The 19,814-nt window shown below is 34.9% G+C and overlaps 1 protein-coding gene across 6 annotated transcripts in view; it reads right to left on the bottom strand.

Moving 5' to 3' along the window:
• Atxn2 (ataxin 2) overlaps positions 1–19,814 on the bottom strand; it is a 108,097-nt gene that overhangs the window by 21,134 nt on the left and 67,149 nt on the right. For 3 of the 6 annotated variants that reach the window (XM_034636778.2, XM_034636775.2, XM_071616859.1), the window contains exons 7-18: positions 17,775–17,866; positions 17,129–17,326; positions 15,560–15,738; positions 13,519–13,728; positions 10,935–11,117; positions 8,766–8,963; positions 8,339–8,446; positions 8,008–8,078; positions 4,846–5,150; positions 4,001–4,064; positions 3,176–3,328; positions 2,741–2,807 (exon numbers count right to left, since the gene is read on the bottom strand). In XM_034636778.2, coding sequence (XP_034492669.2) covers positions 2,741–2,807; positions 3,176–3,328; positions 4,001–4,064; positions 4,846–5,150; positions 8,008–8,078; positions 8,339–8,446; positions 8,766–8,963; positions 10,935–11,117; positions 13,519–13,728; positions 15,560–15,738; positions 17,129–17,326; positions 17,775–17,866 — 1,828 coding nt within the window. The remainder of the gene's footprint in view (positions 1–2,740; positions 2,808–3,175; positions 3,329–4,000; positions 4,065–4,845; positions 5,151–8,007; positions 8,079–8,338; positions 8,447–8,765; positions 8,964–10,934; positions 11,118–13,518; positions 13,729–15,559; positions 15,739–17,128; positions 17,327–17,774; positions 17,867–19,814) is intronic. The other 3 variants (XM_034636777.2, XM_027949136.2, XM_071616868.1) reach the window with 2 other exon arrangements.

Genomic DNA, 19,814 nt, shown 5'->3' on the forward strand with positions numbered 1-19,814 from the left:
TAATTGCTAATGGGTAAATTGTGGCATAATCATAAAATGCAATGCTATTCAAGAATAAAAAGGAACAGAGAGACATTAAGTGATTACATGAAATAATCTCAAATTGCTATGCTATTTAAGCCAGACTCTCCAAAACTATACACGACATAGCTCCATTTTTTTAAAACAATCTAGAAGGGACAAGCAGATCAGTAGTTACCCAGAGCTCAAGGGAAGTAAGTATGGTTTGACGGAAAAGGGGAATGAGGAACAATGTTTGAACATTTTGATTGATGACACAATTACATAAATAAATACATTTGTCAAAATTTATGTAAACACAAAGCCAGGTACAGTGGTGCATGAGCTACTTCAGAGGTTGAAGCAAGAGGATGGAAGTTCCAGGACAGCCTGGCCAACTTGAAACCCTGTCTCAAAATAAAAAATAATCAGGGCTGGGGATGTAGCTCAGTGGCAGAGCTCCTCTAGGGTCAATCCCCTACACTACCAAAAAAAAAAAAAAAAAAAAAAAAATTACAGAATCAAACTGGTTTAAAAGTTCTTTTTTTTTTTTTTTTTTTTAAGAAAGCCACTTAGAACAAGATTAATATAATAATATACTTCAATGACTTTTTAAATTTTTTAATATACATATATTTTTTAGTTGTAGGTGGACACACAATATCTTTTATTTCATTTTTATGTGGTGCTGAGGATCAAACTCAGTGCTAGGCAAGCACTCTACCACTGAGCCACAACCCCAGCCCCACTTCAATGACTTTAAAAAAAAAAACTCATAGGAAGAAATTTTTGCAAGTTCAGCTTATGTGAATACAGGAAATAAATATAACTGTAGAAGAAAAAAACGGATAAGATGGACTCCAAAATTTAAAACTACTGCTCTTTCAAAGATACTTTAAAAACAAATGAAAAAAAGAAACATTAAATTGGACTGTGAGAATACACAATGAAAAATATATATGACAAAGTGCTGGGAGCCATTAGCCAAGTAGGTATGACAATTTCCTTGCCAGCGTACCCCATGTTGCTGACATGTTGCAGCGACATTGAATGTAGGTGACCTTGCTCAAGGACCAAGGCAGATTAGGGTGTTCCCGGTTTTAAGATAATCCTGTTTAGGGCGTTCCCAGTTTAGGTTCCAGGTTTAAGGTTTAAGATTATTCCTGCTGGGAATAGGGCGTATCCTGCTGCCTGAGTTCCCCTTGAGTTCTCACGGGATTCAGACAGTATATTTTGGAGACAGAAGCAAAGTGGAGGTGGATTTGGGCAGAGAACGTGGATTTCCCCAGAACGTGATTGTAGACGGCTGGCGTGAGTTCGGGAATAAAGAGTTGCTGTTTGAATCTACAAGCTGTGTGGTGGCTCGTGATTGTGTGCCCAGCCAGACTGCGGCATTTGTGCCCAGCCAGACTGCGGCAACAAAGGACTTGGATCCATCCAAATTTATATTTCAGTAAAATAAACAGACTCAGCCAGGTGTGTGGGGCAGAAAGATTACAAGTTGGAGGCCAACCTCCCAAGTTTAGCCAGACTCTATCCAAAATAAAAAATATAAAGGGATGGGGATAAACATCAGTGGTACCTATGTCCCCAGTACTACCAAAACAAAGATAGTAAAAACCAAATTCAATTGGATTTAATTATTTACCCATCAAGCTGTTGACATGATCACTTAGCAACTTTAGAAGACAGTAGTTGGAAGTAACAGGGATAACAAATCTTTAGTCTAAAAATATTTTTTAGTAAAACAGATATAAAGGAAAATATATACTCCAGAAAAATTTTAGATTTTATTCTGTAGTCTAACTAAAAAGATTCCAAGTACTTTATATACATTGTAAGAAAATATAAATAAGATGGCCCTTATAAGACAGTTCCCAGTGTTCTGAGACTTGGTATTCAGCACCCGCCCCCTCTTTCCTCCTACTACATATACTGCATCAAGATTGCTGTGTGTGACCAACAGCAGATAGCAGAGCTGATGTTATTGTCACTGTCAAGAAACTGTTTCAGTTGCAGTTCAGGACTGTTTTTCCCTGAACATTCACTGTAGGAGAAGCCAGCTGACATGTCCAATGCTATAGAAAAGTACATGTACCAAGAAACCTAATGCTAACAACTGTGAATATGGATGCAGATCCTTTAGCTCCAGTTGAGGGTCACTTTAGACAATGGCAGACCTACTTAACCTAACCATCGTTTCTGTAACTTCCAAGAGACCCCAAGGCAGAACCATCCAGCTAACCTGCTACTGGAATCCTAATCTTCAGAAACTGGGTGAAATGATGTTTGTAGTTTAAGGCAGCTAAGAATTGTGATAATTCTCCAACAGATAATACAAGTCTAAAATACTAGTATACAACCAGATTATATCACTCATTTTAAAGATGAGGAAACATTCCTCTAATAGGGTTCTGATATTGGTTTTTGATGTGAGGTGCACTCTGCTTCAAAGTAAATTCTGGACTTTGGGGGAATTAAATGTAGGTCAATTTAAAATACAGTCAGCAGTCTAACTAATTCTAGCAAACCTTTTTCAAATTTACATTGAGATTTCAGGTTGCACTTACCATCTCCTTTTTCATAATAATTCATCTGAATACTTTAACACTGGTCATCAAAAGTCAATGCACAGCCTAATCAAAAGTCTAAGTTCAACTTTGAATATTCATTATAAACTGAATCACTTAATTCATGCAGCATGCAGACTACAAGCAAACACAGACACAATTATTCTCACCTTTACCTGCTCTATATGTCTTGGCTTGATTCACCGGCATGGGCGTCATAGGTATTGGGTATAAAGGCTTGAGGAATAAAAAAAAAAATTAAAAAAAAATCATTAGGCTCCTATGATAAGAATGTATTCTACCACTCTTGGTTTTATCTTGCTAGAGATAAAGTTTACTGATTCTCTTATGAGTCATTTAAAAATGAAATCATATCCACAAGCTAATAGGATAAATTCCAAACTAATCTAAGCCATTTTTCTCACCAGAAAACAGTCTCTGATTCAGGTCCTTATACTAACAACACACCAAACAACTCATGCTTCCTCCCTCTTTCAAGTACTTCTGTATGCCACCATGCCTCAGGTCACTACAAATCTAAAGACTGCTTGTGTTAAATACAAAGAAGTAGCGTAGCCACGTGAACATCAAATGCTATGACTTACTTGCACACCTGGGCTCACTGGGACTGGATACATCATATTTGGTGCAAAACAAACAGGCTGAGTATAAACTGGAGTTGGCTGTTGGTGACCCACCATAGATGGGCTAGGTTGTGCTTGAGGTCGAGGAGAAGTTGGGGTTGTAGAAGGCTTTGGCTACAGAAGCAAAAATAAAATTTAACTATTTCAAGTTGAAAACTTAACTATTATCACAATTTGAGAATGTTTGTCCTAATTACTATAATTTTCATCCACTCTTAACTATTATTTTTATCAGGAGGATAAAAAACAAACAAAAATAAAAACCAGTCTAGCATACACGAAAACCCTCCATTTGACTCCCAGCACTACAAAACAAACAAAATTTGGGGATGGAGATGTAACTCAGCGGCAAAAAAATTGCCTACTGTGTGGAAGGCCCTGGGTTCTATCGCCAGCACTACAAAAGCAAAAGCAAAAAAAAAAATAATAATAATAACAACAACAACAAACAGAAAACAAATGTTTGAAACAAAAGAAAAAAAATGCTTTTGTAAAAAGCTAAAGTAAATTTTTGTGAAAAAAATATCATAATACATAGCAGTACTAATTTTGTAAGAATCCAGAGAAAGTGATTTTAAATTTTTTAAAAATTTCCTTTTGTTAATACTAAGAAAATATTCATATTAGTAACCATTAGACGAAAAAAAGTTGTTTTTGCATGCTATAAGGAACTTAGATGGCTGCTATGGGAGAAACACTACCACTAATCATACTAATTGTAATAAATCATAATAAGTTAATTATTTTCAGAGACTAGGTTAACCTCAAAGAAATTAATAAACTTACCTGAGAAAAGGAGCGAGGGTTGAACTCCTTTGCATTGGGATTCAATGTTGATTTCCTAACTTGCCTAAACCAAAAAAAATATACAGGCCAATGAAATCTGCAAGGAATTTATGTTTCTCTAAATCTTCCACACCTGACAATATTTTTTTTTTAAAAACTGCTGAACATAAATCAGATTTAAACAATTCTCACTAGGAGACTATTAATCTTCTTTGTTAAAATATACACACACATTACATATCCCTTTATCCAAACTGACCATAAGGGTTATTATCATTATTACTACTGCTATTATTTTTTATTGGGGATTGAACCCCAGGGTGCTTTGACACTGAGCTACATGCTCAGCCCTTTTTATTTTTTACTTTGAAACCAGGTTTCACTGAGTTGCTGAGACTGGCCGTAAACTTATGATCCTTTTGTCTCAGCCTCCTGACTCAGTGGGATTACAGACACATGCTGTTGTGGCTGGTTACAAAGGTGGATTATGTTTTTAAAGTAATTTATGACTGATTTTCTCAAAGACAATTAAAATATTGGAGCTGAAAAGATAGTAATCCTTGAAAATAATGTTTAATATGCCAATTCTATAGTATTCAGTAACTTTTAATGTAATCAGACACATTTTACATGACATATGTTGGGAACAATCATGGCTTTAACAGAAATTTTTGCTTTAACCCAAGAATAATCAGTCCCCCAAATTAATGAGTTGTATATCAAAAGTTCATTTATAATGCGGTTGTGTGGAACCCAAAACACAAAAATCAGTGGTGGTTAGAGTCTGAGGCTAGCGCATAAAGTAATTTGACTAACAGGAAGTACCAAATTCCTGGTTTACTCACTCAGCTGCATCTTTCTTCTCCTCTTTATCATCCTTCTCTTGTTTACATGCTGGGCTAGAAGTCTGCACCCCTTGGGATGTAACCTCAGGTCCCCTCTTGTGCTCAGTGTTACTAAGTATTGAAGGGGAGATACTGGGACTGTTCGGCTTGCTGCTGCCACTGGTGCAGTTGCTGCTGCTATTTTCAATGAAAGAATCCTTAGAACTTGGTTCAATTTTGTCTTTGATCACATCTCTTGATTTTTCTCCATCTCTATTTTTGTTTAGTAGTTGATCCATAGATTCAGAAGTAGAACTTGGCTGTAACTAAATAAAGAAAATAATTATACTTAAATATTTTAAGTAATTCTAGTAACCCATTTTCTCCCCCAAAGTACAAACGAAGTAGGCGTGAACTGTTTTGAATAAAATTCCCCCCCAATTTTCAGAATAATGTTGTTATAAGGCAACAATAAAAGAAATGTATATACAACACAACCATCAGAATACTCAAAACATTCTACCCTCAGGTATGGGACTGAGAGATGAAGAAAATGTTGCTAGCATATCACCTATATTTTGGTAATAAGAATTAACATGCATGAAGTGAATACTATGTGCCAGGCTCTATGCTAAACACTTCACTGGCAGTATCTCATTTAGATATTATAAGAACAGGTTTTACAATTACCCCATTTCAGCTTGGAAAAGTAGATAATATGCCCCAATGTTATACATATGGCATATGGGGGGTCAAGATTCAAACCCAGGTCTATTTACCTCAAATACCCACGCTACTAATCCTGAACAGATCAATACAGTAAATTTTTTTTTTAACATTTATTTTTTAGTTGTAGGTGGACACAATATCTTTGTTTTATTTTTATGTGGTGCTGAGGATCGAACCCAGTGCCTCACGCATGCTAGGCTAGTACTCTTCCTCTGAGCCACAACCCCAGCCCCAATACACTAATATTCTTACACAAATAAAACTATGAGCATCCTATACACAGCTATTCTAGATCCTGCAGAGAGCTCTCCAGGATAAAGAGAGGGAGGGAGATTAAAAACAAGCAATCAGAGTATTCTAATTTCTGTTTCAATGAAAGACTAAAACAAATTCAGTTTAAGGCCATGTCCTTGTCATGAGCACAGCTCTGATGATTCATTCATTGAACAGTGTAGCATATACTATGCATTAGTAGCTGTTGAAGCATTACTAGAAGCTTAAACATCAGATGGCCAGTTGGCGTCATATACTAGACACGTGACTCTGGGCAAATTAATTTCTTTGCCTCAATTTCCTAATATTCATACTACAGATAATAAAAGAGTAAGTTCAAAGCCAGCCTCGACAACCAAATGAGACCCTGTCTCAAAATAAAAAATAAGAGGGCTGCAGGGCTGGGGTGATGGCTCAGTGGTAGAGCTCTTGCCTAACACGAATGGGGCACTGGGTTCAATCTTCAGCACCACATAAAGATAAATAAATAAAATAAGGGTATTATATTCATTCATACATATATATAAAAGGTTTGAGATGTGGCTCAGTGGTTAAGTGCCCCTGGGTTCAATTCCCCAGTACGGGAAAAAAAAAAAAAAAAAAAAGAACTTGCTTCAAAGGGATGTTAGGACAATAAAGGTCTTACATGTGAACTTAAAACAATGTGTAGTCCAAAGGAAATAATAAGCATAATCTAATAACATTTTACTCTAACAATTATAAAGCTCACCCTCGAATCTCTTTTAAATCTGTTTCATTGCTTTCTAGCATTCACTTATGGGTTGGGAGTTGTTATTAAGAGATTTAATAACACCTATGATTATTCAGACTCCAAAACCCAGTAAAACAAAGTGCAAAAGAGAAAGATTTTTAATGGTACTCCTACCAGTAATTTAAAAGTCAAGCATTAATGAAGGTTTATAGAAAGTTTTGGACTTTCTGTAATATCTTATATATTCTGTAATATCAAAAATATATACATACATATATATCTCATAATCTGATGGCCAAAATGTGTCTATTTAATGAACAAGTACTACCTTTCAAAATATATTAACTATAATCAAGACAGTATAGTATTGGCACATAGTCACCCATTTGTTATTATTTGTATTATAGGTGTTAACCATTGCTTAACAAAATGTAAATTAACAACTATTAATAGCATTGATGTTGAAAAGATATGCTGAAGTATGAAATAATATGTAATACTTTAGATGTTGCCAATATGAATAAAACTTAAACAAAACATCAGAAAAATTTAGAAAGTTAGAATTCATGCTGGGAAAAGGCTGTCATCATGCCTCTGACTCATTCGTGTTTTAATTCTATAATTTTTTTTTAAAGACTAACAATTACATTTTTCCCCCCTCTAGGAAGCAAAGTTTCAAGTTGTCCTGAGTTGGTCTCAAAAATCTACCTTGATATCTACACTATATTATTATTATAACTATGCACAAGAATGAAATAAGTCATCAAAGAGTTCAGGGTATGTTCAGGAAATCCTGTCTCAATATAGAGAAATGGTATTATAGAAAGATATCAGGATGGGAATGCAGCTCAGTGGTACAGCATCTGCCTAGCACCGATAACAAACTAGATTTGACCTCCACAACTGTAAACAAACAGAAAAAGACATACGCCATAATTAATACATTTGTTCACAAAGTAGAAATCTTCAACAACTACCATAGAACACCAGGATTCACTGTCCACAGCAGATCATTAAGAATTTGACCTTTGCTCTGCTAAAATCTAATCCCACTAACCATGGTAATCAAATGAACATCAAATAATAAGCTATGGTTTGATGGATTCAAAACACGGATGCCTATATTGTTATTATCCAATCTCATATTTTAGATTATTCCAATTAAGGATAAGAAAGATAACTTTAAGACTGCTTACCTTTTTTTGTTTTTCTTGTCAATATTTGTTTTTTAGTTGTAGGTGGACACAATAACCATTATTTTATTTTTATGTGGTGCGGAGGATCAAACCTATTGCCTCACGCGTGTTAGACAAGCGCTCTATGGCCGAGTCCCAGCCTGCTTACCTATACACATGGTATAATGTTTCTGAGTGGTTACACAATGCATTTTTTGTAAACTAATGATATAAAAGTGGCAATGTTTATTATTTATTTTTTCAAATTATAATTCATTAGTCAATGACACTTACCCTAAAATCATTCTTAAACTTCTTTAAATCATCGATTTGTTTTCTATGTTCAGAAACAACTGGTGATATACCTGTAAAACCAAGAACTATTAAAATACACGTTTATTTTGACTCTAACTTCAAGTTCTTTTCATATGTGATGTCAGAAATGAGAATAACATCTGTCATCAAAAGAAAAACAATTTCAAATATTAATTCTAGCATTTACCAAACTAAGCATTCATGTGTATGCAATACCAAGAAGTGTACAAACAAAAGTACTCTACTGGGCATGAATTAGACATGTTCTTCCCTTTTTCCACAATTATGTTTAAAAACTTAAAACTCTAACCTTTGTTTTCAGCTTTTGAAAAGCTAGGTGATGTTTCATTGGGCTTAACATTTTCTTTATTCCCTGCTGGAGAGTTCTGCCTCTGATCTTGAAGCCTGGAATCTTTAGCTAGAAAACAATTTTTCAAAAAGAATTCAGAAATTAGAAATGTTTTTGGAAAAAATACTTTAACCTGAACAGAGGTTTTAGTTCCTTGCAGACATCATGTGAAACAACACTAATTATATTTACATAGGTATTCAGCACCCAAGGAATGTTAGCCTTCATAACACTAGATATTAAAGAATAACTTATAGGAAACTAGTGGTAATATGTAAACAACAAACTTAATTTACTTAAAATTTTAAATGTGTATTCAAAACACATAGCTATGACAACACAGAATTTTTCTGTTAACCTTGGAAGCCCCCCACCCCACCCCACATACCTTCCATCGATGGGGTCACAGCTCTGTTGGATGCAGGACTGGCAGGTGTAGGAGATGCAGCTGGAATGGGCATGGCAACAGCTTCAGCTGGAATGATACCAGCTTGGGGAGAAGCAAGCACTGGCCCACTGGGAGTATTTCCAATACTGTTCTGTCTGGGAGACCTGGGTCTGTGAGTTTTGGGAGATAATCTTGGAACTAGAAACAAGGAAAAAGTTATTCATTATGTTCTCAGCTCATCTGTCATTTCCTCAAAAAGGCTTGTTTTGAGATCTAGGTAGAACAGTCATCCTCAGTCCCCACTTTTTCCCAACCACCCTGTTTTCTTTTCCAGTCTCAGGAATAGTGGTGGCTACTGAAAACACAAATGTCTGAGGAAAGAAAGCCATTACTAATACCTAAGTACAATTGTGGTTTCCTTCCTAACTGAACATATTAACTTTTTTGAGTCAAGTTGGATATTAGATTCCTATGGCAAGATAAATGCAACTTGCTGGGGTTTTTTTCTTTTTTTCTAAGAAAGATGGATGGCAATATTTTGTACTGAAAAGTTGGGTTATTCCTTTTAAAAATGTGGGATATCCCCAAGAGGCCTATTCCTGCCTCTTTGATACACTGAAACACCACCCAGCACTTTGTAGCTCATCCCGTGTGCTCTTTCTTGAAACATCAAAATCCACTGGGCAATAACTAAGGAAATCAGGACCCAATTTAGCCAAAAGGGTTAGATAACACAAGAAAATAGTATAAATGTGGGGCTGACATTATGATTTCCTAGGTTTTGAAAAAAATGCTTCAATTTACCTCAGTTTCATTTTTTTATCGAAGAAACAAGGATTATGAAAGGAAACATTCAACAATTGTCATTTTTTCTAATTTTTATAAATAAACAAACTTATAATGTTAGTCTGGGTATTTTAATTTTTTTTTTTTTGTAGTGTAGATGGACAGAATGCCTTTATTTTATTTGTTTATTTTTATGTGAAGCTCAGGATTGAACCCAGTGCCTCATGCATGCTAGGCAAGCGCTGTACCACTGAGCTACAGCCCCATCTCCAGCCCCAGTCTGGGTGTATATTTAACAACTGTTTTTATTCTCTTGCCTCTAAATGATAGTCACTCTCAAAATTCATTTCCAAACCATCTGAGTAATGCCAAAGTATTAATATTAAGCTGAAGATGATTTTTTAAATGTTTTCTTATTATCTTAATTTAATTGAAGGAATTCATAGTACAACTGTATGAGTGCACATTGTATGAAAGTGATCAGAGAGCATTATCAACTGAACATAGATATTTAATAGTGCTGGGTGTTTTGTTTTTAAGTTTCAAGACTATTTATTGTAAGGATAAAGAACAAAAAAGAAAAGCCGGGGCTGGGGATTTAGCTTAGTTGGTAAAGCGCTTGCTTCGAATGCACAAGGCCCAGCACCACCCCTCCCCCACTCACAAAAGCCATCATTAAATGCTCTAACTCTATAGTCGTTATGGGGGCAAAACATTAAGGATTGATCAACAAGGTAGCCTACTTTTTAACTTCTGTCAAAGTTTAATTTTTTACACTTATATGGCTGCTATCAGCATATTCCTCAGGCTAGTCACAGTATAAAAGTTTCGTCTTTCATTTGTGTTTGACATTCCTAATAAAGGAAATAAAGTTGGGAATTAGTGCCATGGACAGATGCTATAGAAACACACTCTATGTAAGCCCCCAATAAATGTGTGTAGAACAAATCAACAAACAAATATGCCAAAAAGATGGGAAATACAGTCCCTTCAAAACAGTGCTATGAACTGTATTTGCCTTAGAGTGGGACTTGCTAGCTACCAACTATGTTCATATTTATGAACCTCATAGGAATTATATCACAAACCCATAAAGCATACTAGACAAGAATGATTTTACTCATTGAGAAAATTGAAATTTGGATGCTTGCATGATTTATTCTAAATTTATGTTAATGATCCCAGAAAAACAAAATGTAGTTTTCCCAAATCCTGGCTAGTTCACTATTTGTACTATATATACTTTATATGTATATACACACGCACACACTCTCACATCCATACACACACACTTCCTCAAACAGAGCTTTACCTCCACCCTTTTTATACCTTACATAATTACAAAAAGAACACTGTCAATGTCCTAAGCCAAGTGATACCTACCACCACTGACCACTGATGACCATGTTCCCCCTGCAGGACTAGTCCTTGCCACTGGAGGAGTAGCTGCTTCACTTGGTGGATTGTGGGATACAAATTCTAGGCCACTAGATATAGAGCCCCTCCCAGCAGAAACTCTGTGATTTCGAGGGTGTCGCTGGGCCTTTGGGGACATCCTTGGAGGCCCTAAGAAAGGAACAGTGAACATGACATAAATATCATATGCAATGTCCATCAGTACTACATTTCTGCTAAACACTCACTCTCTCTCTCTCCTCACTCACTCATTCAATAGTTGTTCCTTGATTAAAAAATAAAAGGTTGTGGGTGGGGGAAGACCCATACCATATTTATTATTGGTCATACTACTAAAGACGTATTCTGTAAAATGCCAGAGTTTATAAATAAATGCCATTTCCCTTTATTTTTTAAGGGAGAGATGAAGTTGGTGGTAAGAAATCAAACAATAAGATGTCATAACTAATAAGAGAATTTTAGCAATCTATTTACTCTAAATCCATTAGTTGTAGGCATATAAAAATAAAGAACTATAATAAAATGTTAACTGAAGGTACAGTTACACAATGAAATAATTTTTACATATACTACTTCCAAAATTAGAAAAAAAGTATTTTAAAATTTATTTATTTATTTTGGTGGTGCTGTATATATCAAACCCAGGGCCTCATACATGTCAACAAGCACTCTACTATTGAGCTGTGTCCAGTCCCCTCCAAAAAAAAAAAAAATTTTTTTTTAAGACTAGCCATCCCCAGATCCCCCTGTACTCTGAAATACATGTATATACCCTTCTTATATTTCTCAAAAATGTTAGTTTATCTTAACTCTTCTGCCATGATCATCAATTTTATAACTAATGGCTTTAAAAAGTCCTTACCTATAAGCAGTTAGCAGGCTATGATCTGAAAATTCTACAAAGCATGACTTGAACGTCCAGAATAGGTGACACTTGCGGAAGAAATTTCACTATGTGAATTGTTAAAATTTTACATCACTGGTCTGCCACCCCATTAGGGATTTGTCTTTCTAAAGCTGTCTAATGCACATTGGACCAAACCATCAGGTGAAAACTAATGGGCAGAGCTGCTCTCATCACAAGTCTGACAATGAGAACATTCACAAGACACATTCTTAGGGTCAAAGTCAAGACCTCTTAATCAAACCTAGCTGTCAAACTCTTTAAAACATCAAATTAATGTGTGTCCCCAATAGGAATTAAAACATGAATATGATCTTTAAAAGAATGCCAATGATATAAACTTTCCACTGGAGATTAAACAGCATCTCTGAAAAATGCAGAAGGTACATTTCTATATGAAAAGCTATTCCATAAACAGTCCTTACATCTTAATGTAATAATGACATTCACAACTCATTAATGAGAATATTTTATCTAACACTTTCTCATTATATAAACTTCTATTCAAACAATGGACTGCAATACATACTTCAACAGAACTTAACTCCACTATTAGAAGCACTTTTGAGAAAGCAAGTCAGCTTGAAAATCTGTGAAACTGGCTGTTGAATGTGCGCTGTTTTGGTCAAGGTCTAATGATCTCCCTACTAGGGTGACAACAATTTATTTAAAAACAGTCACCACTGTTTCTCCAGAGAAGCAGTTTACATAGAAAAGTTTATTAGTCCCAACATAGCAATATCAATTTGTGATTTTAATGAACAAGTCTGATTAAAATTTTAACACAAATATTCTGAATATCAAAAGGACATTATCATTTAGAAAGCAGGACTTTAAATTTATGCACTGCATTTTTAAATTGGAATGTTACCCTTCTACAACATATGCAAATATCTCATATGTAACTGTAGTGGGTTTAGCATCAAATACTAAATAAGAATTACAGGATTTTCTTATTTTTGACAAGAACAAAAAAAAAATCCCTAAAGATTCCAATTCATACCTGTGTTTTATCAATAATTTCATTGATATCAAGACCTCTTCTCACTTAAAAATAGCTTGTACAGTATAATACTGCAAAGCTAATTTTAAAAATTACTCAGTTAAGTTTAGAATTCTTCAGGTGCTCTAAAAAAAACAACAGTCTGTATTATAATCTGAGGGTCCACAGACAAAGGAAGCTACAAGGAATGTCATGCTAAAAAAGGATCCCTAAAACACAATTCCTGCCTATGGCCAATAGGAAGGTTCACTGGCATTTTGGCCAAGGAGCTATTATAAAATGACAGGTTATTCAGTTAAGTCCAAGGCTAATTGGAGAAAGTTCACTGTTCACTATTAACCACTACATCCAGTATCAATCAGGAGAAAGAGGCCCTGGGCAGATCTTTCTGGAGCTGTGCAGAAGCATAATTACTAGGCAGATTAAACCCCCTTTCTTACAATGCAGGATTGTTCATAGCTTCACAGAGCATTTATCAAATTTCTAATGAATAAAAGGTTAATAGAATAGTTTTAATAAACTAAAGTTAAAACACGGAAATTATAGGTTATTAAATAATGAAGAGGAAACTATTTTGTAATTATAAACTCACATAGGAGTTAAACAAAGACAAACAAAAACATGAACAAATTGTGGTATTGTACCTTCTGAAGACATGCGTTTAGGCATAGTAGAGACAGGAGCTGGAGAACCATGAGCAGAGGGGTGAGACGGGGGTCTGGATGGCCGCGAGGGGGGCCTGGAGGGCGGCCGTGTAGGGGTGGCTGCCCGAGGTGGAAGAGAGTTGGGACCTGACTGGTAGCGAGAAGGTGGGCGAGAGGAAGGAGATGGGCAAGGCGATGGCCAGGGAACACCTGACAGAACAAATGATATGAAGGAAAGTATAAAAACTAAAGAAAAAAATGAGGGAAAAAAGTAAACAGAAAAAAAAGTAAAATGACAAAAATGATTTCTTGTACATTTTAACCCTTTGAGGACAGTCATTTGTTTTTGATAAGTTTTAGCATAACTTAACTGACATAAATTCACATTTTACTTTAACCTCCTTAAAATTAAGTCTGTTTAAATGAATACACGTTCCCAAAGGGTTAATTAGGATCTACACATACTATTGAAGAAGACAGTTAAGACTTTGTCTAGTAATTCTGCTTCTATAACTGTTTCTCTCTAAACAATTGTTAAAAGGAATATACATACAATAGATAACTTCACACAATAAAACACAATAATTCTTAGTCAGGAATAAGATTGCTTACTATATTAGTTTTAGCTCAGAAACAATAAAAATAAACACCAGCTATTATATCCCATTTACAGAGCTGGTTTCTTACAATCATCTATGATTTTCATTAAGTTTATATTTGAATCTAAGGTTCAGTTTGAAGTCTCATTAGAAATCAAGTCCCATTTAAGTAGAAATAAAATATTAATTCTATTTTGTAGAATCACAGGAATAATAAAGGTATCAAATTTGCTCTTTCAAAATAAGTCTCCATATCTCATTAAACTAGAAAAGGGGGAACCTTCCAAATAATTTATGCCGTTAAAATACTTATCTAAGAGACTGCTTAATAAATAGTGCAACTACAAAGCAGTCATCACCAAATAAATTGATCCTGATAGATACGCATAGGTCAAAATACACTGACATTTACCATTGCAGAGCACTTACCTTAACCTTAGAAAATAGTTCCAGGTCTCCTCTCCAGAGGGCTCCACGCACTTGAGTATTATACATTTCCCAGCCCCCTTCAGGTCTTTTTACTTTGAAAATTCTGTTTATGAACAACTAAAAATCTTTACTCAATAAGCAAAGAAATTTTCATCCCCAACACTAAATATAGAAAATACTCAAGACTGTGTTCATCTGGAGAGGAATTCTGGAAAAAAGACTTAATAAAAAGAAAATGAAATTGGAAACTTAGTGTTCTCTAGTTTTGATCTAATTTTATAAATTTAAATGCCTAAAATTGAATGTCCACTCTACTCCCTTAGTAAGACTACTGTTGTTACTAATTACCTTATTCCCATACCATTTACAGGGGTGCTGAATCCTCAGAATTCTATAAATCATCTATAATCTATGAGCTATCTTCAATCTAGATTTAGAATAGTGAAAAAAATACCTTCCTACTAAAGACTCAGGTTTCTTTTATTTAAGATGCTAAACTGTAACATCTACACTTAAGGACTTAAGAGTTGTTTTTATTAATTTCTTCACATGACTCTTAGTCATGTCTTGTATTACAAATTACAACTCCTTTCTTTATTAACCACTAAGTATATTGAATATATATTAGGATTTTCCATATAAACTATATCTAAATAATTTTATTATCCAGTGTTTTTAAAATTGAGAACCTACCCAAAGTTTCCAATTTCTTTACATGTGGGATTTTTTTTTTTTTTTGGCCAAGTGAATGTCAGAAGCAAACCTAGAACTTTATCTTAGTAGATGATGAATGTTTTGTCATACTGAATACTATATATGCCAAAAACTTATATATAATATTTCTAATCTGATATTCACAAAATCAAGTTTTAAGTAATTCTGAAGCGAAAAACTACTCCACAAAAATCATCAATAGTATGCACATTCCTATCAATTGTGTAAACTCATTTTTAGTTTGTATGAAAACTATATATTTGATCAATGACATTGATAAATTTGGCCAAAATACTTGCCTCCATTAACTACTCTTTGGTCTGAACCAGAATTCGGGTTGAAATCTGAAGTGTGAGAAGTGGATCTTGATGGCATGGCGCCCGATCCAGGCTGGCCCATACGCGGTGAATTCTGTCTCCCACTTCCCCAGGATATGACTTCTCTATTTCTTTGTCCAGGAGGAATATATTTATTTTCCCTGAAAATGAGAGATCCTCTAAATCATTTTATCCTGAAACATGTCTAAAAAGTAATTTAGGTAAAGGGAATATTTGTTATAAAAATGTTCAACACTAAACCAAACTGCTTCAATTCCCTGTTCTTCCATCTTACCCTGAGTTCTAGCTTCTAGCCTCATCCTTCCCTCAGATTCTCCTCCAAGCACAAAGTTTAATAGACATATGGTCATTTTCACCCTATTTGATCTCTCTGTGGCTGACTCATGATCAATCTTCTTAAAGTTTTTTTTGGGGGTCCTTGGCTTTTCAACTTTACTTTCTCTGAGATCTACACGGTCTGCTTGTTCTTTGTGAAGTGTTTTGTTTTTTGTTTTTTTTTTTTTGGTGTGTGTTGCTTCAATATCAGCAATGCTGATCAATCTCAAATCCACAGTGCCTGTTCCAGACTCCACACATCTCAATGAACTTATCCAAATGTACCACCTAAGCTGTGAGTGCCTTGACAATAGGTATCTACCAGGTATGCAGTGGGTGCTCCTGAATAAATGAAAGACACACAAGCCCCTCAAATGCAACAAACTGCATGAATCAAGTTGTTTCTCCCCTCAAACTTGCTTCATCTTTCCTATCTCCATTATCAGTACAACCATCAACTCAGTTAATCAAATAAAATCTCAATAAATCCCCCTTGATTTTTCTAAGCTTTATATCACAAACTTTGGTCTAGTTGGTTACCAAGTTGACACAGCTGTTCTCCCTGGGATTTGTTCACCCCAGCACCTGCTTTCAAGATGCTCTTTGGCTTATACACAAAGTCCTTTCACTATCTCAGTTCCTGTCACCACCCGCCACCACTACACTCACAACATGGATCATTGACACAGGAAACAACTAGCCCTTTCCTGAGCTTGGCTGGTTGTCTCACAGGGCTGAGTTTCTGCGTGCGGGTGTCTTTTCACCAGGTGAGAAATCTTTTCTCATACTCCTCTCTGAGTGGCAAACAAACTCTATTATCCTATCACAAAAAGTCTCCTCAGTGAGGTTTTCTTAAAACACAATTAATTCTAGCTCCTCCTCACCTTGGATGTTCCTAATACTCTAAACACACCTTTAATCTAGTGAATCATATTGTCCTGTTAATTACTCTTTAGCAAGCTCTGTAAGACCTTGGCTTGCTCTTCATCATATACTCAATACTTTGGCTCCACAGAGCTGACTCTCAAAATACATTTTCCAAGATTACCATAACCTTTTCTCTAACAAAATCTGTTACACCAATTCCACTTGCATTCTCTACCTAAGCTCATTTAAAAAAAAAAAAAAAAAAAAAAGGAAATATAATAATACACCTTCTCACACAGACCTTGAGTTGTGTATCCAAAATACTGCATCATGATTTCCTTTAAATACCTAGTGTTTATGCTGTGCCCCTCACGTTCACTGGAATTTCTCTGAACTGCTGTATATTTTTCTTCCTCGCTTCTATCATCATTTTCCAGGGCCACCCGAGCTTTGTACTGAGCACTTGATTCAATTTCTTCTGCTAACTGGTTTGCCCTTGCTTCCCGTTTTAAAAATTCTTCTGAGTTATCCCTTTCTAAGGGTACCCTAAAACATAAGGAAAAGAAAAGCAAAGTGATTTTAAAGTAATAGTTTATATACCTGTCATAATCAACTATTAAGAAAGTTTAGTCTGATATACTAGAAAACTGTAAAAGTATGGTGCCTGTTAATTTTTAAATCAAAAATCTGAATTTTTTTCCTGTTACCATTTTATACATGGAAGAACATTCAGTATTTCAAGAACTATTCATCAAATAGAGACCCTTTCAATGCAGTATTTTACAACTTGAAAACAAATTTATTTTAAACATAAAAATAATTAGGTATTGGGAAACTACATTTATTGCCTGTTTTAATAGAAATTTATAGATCTAGGTAGAACAATTCTTTGACACATTTGTTTAACTTAAAATTCAACATTTATTCCACACAATTTTATGAACATCAAAGACAAGTAAATGTACTAAAATAAAAGCAAACTCTTTAAACTTACGTATATGAAGATAAACTGCTATCATATGTAGACACTACTCCATAATTTTCTTCATTATATCGAAACATATCATTGGGATCCCATCCATTAGACTAGAAGAAAATGAAGCTCATTTTTTAAAGTGATAAAATATTTATCTTCTTTAATTCAGTTTTAAAACATTTACAGTAATATTATCCTAGTTAAATCTAGCAAATCAAAAAATAAGCAAAACTTTCCTTTCAAAATATTTTAAGGAAAAATTTTTCTTCCACATCAGCCCCTCAAACAGGTAAGTAACTATAGAATCATTTGAGATGATATTCAAAAAGTTTAGAATATATTAGTTACTTCATTAAATCAGAGCTTTCTGATCACGGTTCTGTCCTTTCCTTACCCTCTTAACAGCTACCTTTCTGTAAGACAGAAACACCTAGATTTACCAGAAACTTCCTGAGGTCATGGATCATAAGTATGTGAAGGAAAAAAGGTCTTTTTGACAGACAAAAATATTTCCAGTGATGGGAGAAAAGAAGAAAGACGACAAAGTTTTCCCCACTTCATCATGACTTCAAAGTGGGACCACAGTACTAGACCCCAGCCATCCTCCCCTTCTATATTCGAATGCTCAAAGGAAGTGTGATATGAGGCCATCAGCAGACTAAAATCATAAGATCTGGGTTTAAGAACAGGTTTTGCCATTAGCAGATGTTGGATCTCAAAAAGAGCGATTCTGAGTCTAGAAGCCCTAACTTACAACCTCTGTGTAGATAACTCTTCAGTTCCATAAAAGAACTATAGGAAACTACTATTCTTAGAAGCTAGGTTGTATTATTTAAACTGTAAGAATCAACCAACTGGGGCAAATGCTATAAGAATACTCACTGATAATACTAATGTCTGGTTAATCACTTATCTATTTAATCCTTCAAGTCTTCTTTTAAAGCTAGACTGGTCAAAACCAGAGACCCAGCTTTAACCAAGAAACACTGCTGGGCGCAGTGACACACACCTATAATCCCAGTGGCTTCGAAGCCAGCCTCAGCAATTTATCGAGGCGTTAAACAACTCAGTGAGACCCTGTCTCTAATAAAATATAAAATAGGGCTAGGGATGTGGCTCAGTGATCGAGTGCCCCTTGAGTTCAGGTTCTGGTACCCAAAAACAAAATTAAAAGAAAAAGAAAAAGAAACTCTGATCGCAATTTCAACACTGAAGCTTGCCTTAAAATTCACCAATCAGCCCTGGGTCCTCCTACATTAATCCTGATAAGACAACAAAGTAACTATACCATGAAAGTAACTCCTTTGGCCTAAAGATGTACCAGAAATCCAGAAATCACAATTACCAATGGAGACTTTATAACTATTTAAATAAAAATTAATATAAATTCTACAAAAAAAATCCACACCACACAGAAAGACATTCAGTGAAAAGTATCTTCCAATCCCAGGGTGCATAGATAACTACTACTAACAATTTCTGAAGAATAATTCCAGACTTCTATATACATATATGATCAGCTCTTCTTTAAAATTCAAATTGGATCTAACTGTTCTGCAACTTGCATTATCTTTTAATCTTGGCTATCACAACACCATTTTAAAAAAATATATATATAATATTTATACTGAGCGGCAGCAACATAAATCTATTTCATTTGTTCTACTGATGGATGAATACTGCTTTTGTTTTTGGAGGTGGGGATTTAACCCAGGGCTTCACACAAGCTAGTAGTCTACCACTGAGCCACATACTCCACCCTTTTGATGAACACTTATAAAAACATCCCCATATATAATTATTTGCATGTATTATCCACATCACATATTCCCCACACAAGTCAGGTGATGCCTACTTGAAAACTAATATATTCAGATATATGAATCTTTAAAGTTCGGAAACTAAGCTGGGCATGGTGGCATATGCCTGTAATCCCAGAGACTTAAGAGGCTGAGATGCAAGGATTGCAAAGTTTAAATTTAGCTTCAGCAATTTATGAGACCCTGTTTCAAAAAAAAAAAAAACATAAATAAATGAAAAAGGGCTGGGGATGTAGGT

The sequence above is a fragment of the Marmota flaviventris genome, chromosome 1 (genome assembly GCF_047511675.1).
Source record: "Marmota flaviventris isolate mMarFla1 chromosome 1, mMarFla1.hap1, whole genome shotgun sequence".
Lineage (NCBI taxonomy): Eukaryota > Metazoa > Chordata > Mammalia > Rodentia > Sciuridae > Marmota > Marmota flaviventris.